This window comes from Amia ocellicauda, chromosome 15, assembly GCF_036373705.1.
Source record: "Amia ocellicauda isolate fAmiCal2 chromosome 15, fAmiCal2.hap1, whole genome shotgun sequence".
Classification (NCBI taxonomy): domain Eukaryota; kingdom Metazoa; phylum Chordata; class Actinopteri; order Amiiformes; family Amiidae; genus Amia; species Amia ocellicauda.
The window spans coordinates 1,256,878-1,265,719 of NC_089864.1; the positions used below are offsets into that span (position 1 = coordinate 1,256,878).

Consider the following 8,842-nt stretch of genomic DNA (forward strand, 5'->3'; position numbering starts at 1 on the left):
TGTCACCGGGGTGCAGACTCTGGAGCTGCTTTGCTGGGAGTCAATGGGGAAAATGTGAAAAGTCACAGAAATCATTAAAAATGAAAATGTAATACACGTTCGTTGGCCCCATCACGCTATTTTCCCCAAATATCCATCGATTTGTAGTCATATAAAGTATTTCACCACCCAGAACTGTCACTATTATTTTACGTGATTATTTTATTCAAGGGACTCCCGTTTCTCAGCATTAACACTCTTTGCCCCTATTTCTCGGATTAAATTGCCCCCGCCCCTCGCTTTCACTCTTCAGTGCCCTGCTCCCCTTCCCCCCCTCTCTTGCCCTGGAGATCTTGTTAGGCATTGGTGCGTCTGTCTGCTCATGAAGGTGTCTGCTGCCTGCCTGCCTGCCTGTCTTTCTATCTTTCTGTCTCTCTGTCTGCTTGCATGTTTCACTGCTGTTTCGTTCTGTCTCCCTCTCCCTCTTGTCACAGAGCTCCAATACCATTATATCTCACATACCTCATATGAATACAATACAAGATACAAGAATACAATCTACATCTCCCTCCCTCTGTTTCTTTCTATTTTCCATCTATTTTTGTGTTCGTTGATTTCTCCAGTCTCCCTCTCTCTCCCTCTAATTGGTCTCTCGGGATGACAATCTGAGCAACAGATCCCAGCACCCACCTCCTCTCAGCATATCAGGAGCAAGGACTCACCTGTAGGGCTCCTCCCCTCTGGGCTGCTGTTCACAGGTGTAGTGTGACAGCAGCTGAGACACTGAATAACAGAGAGAGAGGAAAGATAGCAGGGACAGAGGGAGAGAGACTGGGACATACAGAGAGGACGAGACTGCAACTGAGAGAGGGACACTGGTGCACACTAAAAGCCAGAAAGGTGGAGAGAAAGTATGTGAGAGAGAGAGAGAGTAAGGGAGTGAGTTACAGAGGAACTGTCTGGTGTAGAAAGAGACTGATAGTGTGGTGGAGAGAAAATAGGTAGAGGTACAGAGAGACTGGAGGCAGAGAGGGAAGGAGGAACGTGGTGTGCAGAGAGAGAAAGAGAGTGGTACTGGAGGGAGGACAAGATACTCAGGGAAAGGGAAAGGCACAGAGAGGGAGGGAGAGATTGCTGTGGATAGAAAGTGAGAAGGAGAGGGAGAGGGGTGGAATAACTGCTTGTGGAGGAGGAGAGGAACGAGGTGAGTTTAATTTACATTCTTAAAGGATGTTTGTAGTGTTTACCCATATAATGATAATGGTAACCATTGGGGGGGGAACAGCGCCCCCTCACTATACAGGCACAGGAGGGGAACTGCAGCTCACTGTAATAACAGTAATGTAATAAATATGATGGTATTATTAATATTGTGTGGGGGGATTCCTTTTATGGCGCTCCATGTGTCATGTGACCTGAGTGTGTTGCTGTGTGTGTATTGTGGCTTCTCCCAGTGATGTCAGGGGACAGCAGCTTTAGGGCCATGTTGCTGGGTGGTCACCATGACGATGCGATAGGAGGGGTGGAGACGCCGAGGGAAGAGGGAGCAGAATCCAACCCCCCCAGAATATCACAGTCCCCCCCAACTCAGACTGTGAGTTTGAAACAATGCAATGTAATACAGTCCAGTGTGATACAGTCCAGTGTAATACAGTCCAGTGTGATACAGTCCAGTCCAGTGCGATACAGTCCAGTGTAATACAGTCCAGTCCAGTGCAATACAGTCCAGAGTAATACTGTCCAGTCCAGTGCAATACAGTCCAGTGTAATACAGTCCAGTGTGATACAGTCCAGTGTAATGCAGTCCAGTCCAGTGTAATATAGTCCAGTGTAATACAGTCCAGTGTAATACAGTCCAGTCCAGTGCAATACAGTCCAGAGTAATACTGTCCAGTCCAGTGCAATACAGTCCAGTGTAATACAGTCCAGTCCAGTGCAATACAGTCCAGAGTAATACTGTCCAGTCCAGTGTAATACAGTCCAGTGTGATACAGTCCAGTGAATTACAGTCCAGTCCAGTGTGATACAGACCAGTGTCATATAGTCCAGTCCAGTGTAATACAGTCCAGTCCAATGTAATACAGTCCAGTGTCATACAGTCCAGTGTGATACAGTCCAGTGTAATACAGTCCAGTCCAGTATAATACAGTCCAGTGTAATACAGTCCAGTCCAGTGTAATAGAGTCCAGTGTAATACAGTCCAGTCCAGTGTGATACAGTCCAGTGTAATGCAGTCCAGTCCAGTGTAATACAGTCCAGCGTAATACAGTCCAGTCCAGTGTATTATAGTTCAGTGTATTAGAGTCCAGTCCAGTGTGATACAGTCCAGTGTAATAGTACAGTCCAGTCCAGTGTAATACAGTCCAGTGTAATGCAGTCCAGTCCAGTGTAATACAGTCCAGTCCAATGTAATACAGTCCAGTGTCATACAGTCCAGTGTAATACAGTCCAGTGTAATACAGTCCAGTCCAGTGTGATACAGTCCAGTGTAATGCAGTCCAGTCCAGTGTAATACAGTCCAGTGTAATACAGTGTAAGAGATCAGTGTTTTGCAGTATATTACAGTATAATATAAGTGTGGTCTATTATTTTTAATAAGTTTTGTTTGTATTGTGTGTGTTTACCAGCAGTCTCCAGTGTGTAACAGTGCTGTGTAGGCAGTCTGTCACAGAGTTTTTGTGTGTGCAGTGTGTCACAGTGGTGTCCTGTGCCCTCAGTGTCCTGCGGGGGGCGTGCTGTGTGCAGGCTGCGGGGGGCGTGTCAGTGACCGGTTCGTGCTGCTGGCGGCGGGGGGTGCGTGGCACGGGGCGTGCCTGCGCTGCAGCGTGTGCCGTGAGGAGCTGGGGGGGCAGCTCACCCTGTACTGCAAGAACAGCGCCCTCTACTGCCGGGAGGACTACTGCAGGTAACACACTGTACTGTGTCTGTGTGTGTACTGTATTACTGCTCTGTGTGTCTGTACTGCACTGTGTATGCTTGTCCTGTTTCCCCAGTATTTCCTACTTTTTTTATACCCAGTGTGTGTCCATTACTGACGCGGTGTCCTGTGTCCCTTCAGGCTGTTCAGTGTGGGCCGCTGTGCGCGCTGTGCTCAGCCAATCCCTTCCTCCGCCCTGGTCATGAGGTCAGGACCCCTGACCTTTCACCCCCACTGCTTCACCTGCCAGGTCTGAGTCTGTGTGTCACTGTCTATGTGTCTGTGTGTATTTGTGCTTGTGTGTATAATAATAATACTATAGTGTACTGTATTGTATTACTATACTATAGTAAATTATATTTTATATGTATTTATATGTATTTTAACTATATTGCAGTGATTTGTACAGCATGGTACTGTATTGTATACATTATTTATCTCTCTCTCTCAGGTGTGTGGGGTGGTTCTGTTGCCCGGAGACTTGTACAGCCTGAAGGGGAGGAGCCTGTACTGTCAATCACATTACCACAGCAACAGGCCTCGACCCCGGAGACTGCGCCACAGAGACCGAGGGAGAGAGACAGAGACAGATGGAGAGAGAGACAGGGACAGGGGTGAATATTTCTCAAGTGTATATATATATATATTATATATTATATATTTTAATTTTGTTGTAGTATGTTTATCACTCTGTAAAGTGCTCTGTGGCTACTCTGCAAAGAGTCCTATTGAATGTATTGAATTGATATATATACAGCTCTGGAAAAATTAAGAGACCACTAGTTTAATCAGAAATTAATGTTAAGTTGTCTTTTTATATATATATATATACACTCACCTAAAGGATTATTAGGAACACCTGTTCAATTTCTCATTAATGCAATTATCTAACCAACCAATCACATGGCAGTTGCTTCAATGCATTTAGGGGTGTGGTCCTGGTCAAGACAATCTCCTGAACTCCAAACTGAATGTCTGAATGGGAAAGAAAGGTGATTTAAGCAATTTTGAGCGTGGCATGGTTGTTGGTGCCAGACGGGCCGGTCTGAGTATTTCACAATCTGCTCAGTTACTGGGATTTTCACGCACAACCATTTCTAGGGTTTACAAAGAATGGTGTGAAAAGGGAAAAACATCCAGTATGCGGCAGTCCTGTGGGCGAAAATGCCTTGTTGATGCTAGAGGTCAGAGGAGAATGGGCCGACTGATTCAAGCTGATAGAAGAGCAACTTTGACTGAAATAACCACTCGTTACAACCGAGGTATGCAGCAAAGCATTTGTGAAGCCACAACACGTACAACCTTGAGGCGGATGGGCTACAACAGCAGAAGACCCCACCGGGTACCACTCATCTCCACTACAAATAGGAAAAAGAGGCTACAATTTGCACAAGCTCACCAAAATTGGACAGTTGAAGACTTTAAAAATGTTGCCTGGTCTGATGAGTCTCGATTTCTGTTGAGACATTCAGATGGTAGAGTCAGAATTTGGCGTAAACAGAATGAGAACATGGATCCATCATGCCTTGTTACCACTGTGCAGGCTGGTGGTGGTGGTGTAATGGTGTGTGGGATGTTTTCTTGGCACACTTTAGGCCCCTTAGTGCCAATTGGGCATCGTTTAAATGCCACGGCCTACCTGAGCATTGTTTCTGACCATGTCCATCCCTTTATGACCACCATGTACCCATCCTCTGATGGCTACTTCCAGCAGGATAATGCACCATGTCACAAAGGTCCAATCATTTCAAATTGGTTTCTTGAACATGACAATGAGTTCACTGTACTAAACTGGCCCCCACAGTCACCAGATCTCAACCCAATAGAGCATCTTTGGGATGTGGTGGAACGGGAGCTTCGTGCCCTGGATGTGCATCCCACAAATCTCCATCAACTGCAAGATGCTATCCTATCAATATGGGCCAACATTTCTAAAGAATGCTTTCAGCACCTTGTTGAATCAATGCCACGTAGAATTAAGGCAGTTCTGAAGGCGAAATGGGGTCAAACACAGTATTAGTATGGTTTTCCTAATAATCCTTTAGGTGAGTGTATATATATATATATATCCTTCTCTCACTGTATTATATCAGTGAATCAGTCAGTTTATAAATGTCTGTTTTAACACCTCCCCTCTCTTTGTCTTTCTATCTCTTTCTCCTTTTATAAATCCAGGTGCTTCTGCTGAGGGGGAGGAGCCAGAGAGCAGCCCTGAACTTGGATTGGCCATGACCAGCGAGTCTCCAGCAGGAGGTGCCGGAACCAGAGCTAAGCGAATCAGGACGTGTTTCAAGAGTCATCAGCTGCGCGCAATGGAAACGTACTTCGCCCAGAAACACAACCCTGATGGCCGCGACTGGGCATGCCTGAGCCAGCACACCGGCCTGCCGAAAAGAGTCCTGCAGGTACCGTGGGCAGGAGGGAGAGGGCTGCCAGATAGTGACCTACAATGTACTGTAGTGTCCAGTCAGTCAGTGTTAATGTGCTGTAGTGTCCAGTCAGTCAGTCAGTGTTAATGTGCTGTAGTGTCCAATCAGTCAGTCAGTGTTAATGTGCTGTAGTGTCCAGTCAGTCAGTGTTAATGTGCTGTAGTGTCCAGTCAGTCAGTCAGTGTTAATGTACTGTAGTGTCCAGTCAGTCAGTCAGTGTTAATGTGCTGTAGTGTCCAATCAGTCAGTCAGTGTTAATGTGCTGTAGTGTCCAGTCAGTCAGTCAGTGTTAATGGACTGTAGTGTCCAGTCAATCAGTCAGTGTTAATGTACTGTAGTGTCCAATCAGTCAGTCAGTGTTAATGTACTGTAGTGTCCAGTCAGTCAGTCAGTGTTAATGTACTGTAGTGTCCAGTCAGTCAGTCAGTGTTAATGTGCTGTAGTGTCCAGTCAGTCAGTGTTAATGTGCTGTAGTGTCCAGTCAGTCAGTCAGTGTTAATGTGCTGTAGTGTCCAGTCAGTCAGTCAGTGTTAATGTACTGTAGTGTCCAGTCAGTCAGTCAGTGTTAATGTGCTGTAGTGTCCAGTCAGTCAGTCAGTGTTAATGTACTGTAGTGTCCAGTCAGTCAGTCAGTCAGTGTTAATGTGCTGTAGTGTCCAGTCAGTCAGTGTTAATGTACTGTAGTGTCCAGTCAGTCAGTCAGTCAGTGTTAATGTGCTGTAGTGTCCAGTCAGTCAGTCAGTCAGTGTTAATGTGCTGTAGTGTCCAGTCAGTCAGTCAGTGTTAATGTACTGTAGTGTCCAGTCAGTCAGTCAGTGTTAATGTACTGTAGTGTCCAGTCAGTCAGTGTTAATGTGCTGTAGTGTCCAGTCAGTCAGTGTTAATGTACTGTAGTGTCCAGTCAGTCAGTCAGTGTTAATGTGCTGTAGTGTCCAGTCAGTCAGTCAGTCAGTGTTAATGTGCTGTAGTGTCCAGTCGGTCAGTGTTAATGTGCTGTAGTGTCCAGTCAGTCAGTGTTAATGTGCTGTAGTGTCCAGTCGGTCAGTGTTAATGTGCTGTAGTGTCCAGGTGATGTTGATGTGCAGAATTGTACAATAAATAAGTGTTTTAAGTCTCTCTCTCTCTCTGTGTGTCTCTCTCTCTCTGTGTGTCTCTGTGTCTCTGTGTCTCAGGTGTGGTTCCAGAACGCCCGTGCTAAGCTGCGCCGCTCTCTCTCTGCCGACGACTCACAGGACTCCGTCACCACAGAAACCGCAGCCCCCTCCTCACTCCCGTCGCCCTCCTCCCCCAACTCCCCCCTCTCCACCTCCACCCTCACCAGCACCATCGACCAATCACAGCTCTCCCTGCTCACCGCGCCCCTCCAGGACCCAGCCCCCGGCTCCAGCTCCAGCTGTCAGTCAATGGTATTCCTCAACTCGCCGCCAGCAACAGCAGACTACGCTACCCAGAATGCTTTAGGTCTGTCCCCGCCAGACTTCCTTTCCTTTGAGCTGGGAGAGTCCCACAGCGGGGGAGAGGGAGGGGACAGGGACATGGGGAATGGAGGATATTATTGAGAAGGAGGAGAGGAGAGGTAGTGGGAGGGAGAGAGAGAGAGAAAGAGAAAGAGAGAGGGGTGTGAGGTACGACAGATTTTCACCCTGTTTTCATGACAGACAGAGCGATGGAGAGACAGAGAGAGATGATAGTGAGAGAGGAAATGTGCAGAAGTGAGCGTAAGATGGAATGATAGTAATTAGATTAGACAGGATGGATAGATACAGATTACGATTAATGATTTAACAAGATAGAATGAGGAGGTCAGAGTAGATAGAGAATAGAGAGCTAGACACTAGATTAATATATGATTCACAATGCACTTTTTGTATTAGGGAATTGATTGGAGATAGATAGACTGATAGAAAGACATAGCTAGTAATAGTGCATAACTGTATGTGTACACTGTTTAACTATGTGTTTTAATTGTGACAGTTTCTGTTCGTCTATACCAGTGTGTGTGTCTACGAGTCTGAAACTTTTGCTGTCCATGTAGAATGCTTTGTTAAAATCTCTGTCACTGTATCTGTCTCCTTCTCCCTCTCTCTTTCTTTTTTATCTCTATGTCTCTTCTGCTGTCTGCCTGCCTCTATCTCACTCTTTATCTCTCCCCCATCATCTTTCTCTCCCCTGTACAGCCTCCCTCTTTCCTTTTCTCCCTTTCTCTCCCTCCACCTCCATCTGTCCTTCTCTCCCTCTCTCCTTCTCCCCCTCTCTCCTTCTCCCCCAGTGAGGTCAGCACAGCCCTGACCCTCTGTCCCTCCACCACTCTAATCCACTCTGCATTTCCCAGTGACGCCACACTGTCTTCACAGATAAGACTGTAAAAACAAAGAACGAATAAATAAACAAGTGCAATCTGCCTGTGTGTCGTCCTTAACTGATGCTCTCCTCCCTCTTTTTCCCCTCCTCCATCTATTTGTACTCTTTCTTGGGTCTCTTGTCTCATCTCCTTTTTGTTATTGACTTGTTACAAAATATCCAGATATTATTTGAACTGATTAGCATTTAATCTCTCTAACTCTCAGTGTTAATGATAGTGTCTATTACCGAGGGATTCTTATGGCAAGCCAAATTCTCATTTACAGATATTTCTAAATGATTTCCAGATATTTTGAATTGATTTCAGATATCTATTACGATACGATATATATATATTTGACTTAAATTGACATGTAAATGATTTAGAGATATCTGCAAGCCATTTGGAGATATCTTCAAATGACTTCCTGTCCATTTAGAGATATCTCTAAGGCTACATCCAAAACCGCACACTGGCGTACGAAATAGCATGTCAAAACATTACCCCACCATTAGTGGTATGTCCAAATACACAGAATGAATATAATAGTAAGTGAAAATTACCTGGATGGATATTTCTTTGGTTTTGAAAATGAAGTATAGGAGCACTGGACAATTTTTAATCATTTCAACATTGTCAGTTCACGGGCTGTTATAAGGGCTCTGGGGTGGAGGCTCTCTCAAATTCTCTCTCAAACCCTCACCAGGATAAGCAGTTTTGAAAATGGATGGATGGATAGATTAATTCTCTCTTAATGCTACATTAATCTCATAGAGAAGATCTTATTTGAACAATGCCTTAATTTCTTACAAATAGAGAGAATTCAAAATAGAATATCAACAGCAAAATCTTGAAGACAAGAGAACCCCTCCCCCCAAAAGTTATACACACCTCTTACCGTCTCTCTATTATAACAGAAAAACACCGCTCCCCACCACGACTACCCCACACCACTGCCTCTCAAACTCCTGTGGGTTGCTTGTCATGTGTTAAAATGAAAGGGAAGAGGGAGAGGAGAGTGGTGCTTTGTTTATTTATCCTTGGGAAAAGATTGATGGATAAGGAAAGTTGTCAGAGAGGAGCAGAGAGATGAATGGGTGAAGGGAGGGTGGAGATGGGAGGGAGAGAGGGTATAAAAGGAGAGACACCGGAGAGATCTGGGACATCAATATGAGA

The 8,842-nt window shown here is 45.4% G+C and overlaps 1 protein-coding gene across 1 annotated transcript; it reads left to right on the forward strand.

The window, feature by feature from the left end:
- The first annotated feature begins 1,462 nt into the window (after positions 1-1,462).
- On the forward strand, positions 1,463-7,711 carry LOC136772062 (LIM/homeobox protein Lhx2). Its single transcript, XM_066724755.1, has 6 exons — positions 1,463-1,573; positions 2,697-2,884; positions 3,038-3,146; positions 3,348-3,510; positions 5,072-5,301; positions 6,498-7,711. Exons 1-6 carry the CDS (start codon positions 1,463-1,465, stop codon positions 6,882-6,884), a joined length of 1,188 nt encoding a protein of 395 aa, XP_066580852.1. The 3' UTR covers positions 6,885-7,711.
- The last annotated feature ends 1,131 nt before the right edge of the window (positions 7,712-8,842 follow it).

Excerpts from the sequence above, each read along its gene's own strand:
- LOC136772062 (XM_066724755.1), top strand. The coding sequence starts at position 1,463 with ATGTTGCTGGGTGGTCACCATGACGATGCGATAGGAGGGGTGGAGACG. Across the intron at positions 3,511-5,071 it reads AGAGAGAGACAGGGACAGGG|GTGCTTCTGCTGAGGGGGAG; the intron begins GTGAATATTTCT and ends TTATAAATCCAG. Across the intron at positions 5,302-6,497 it reads TGCCGAAAAGAGTCCTGCAG|GTGTGGTTCCAGAACGCCCG; the intron begins GTACCGTGGGCA and ends TCTGTGTCTCAG.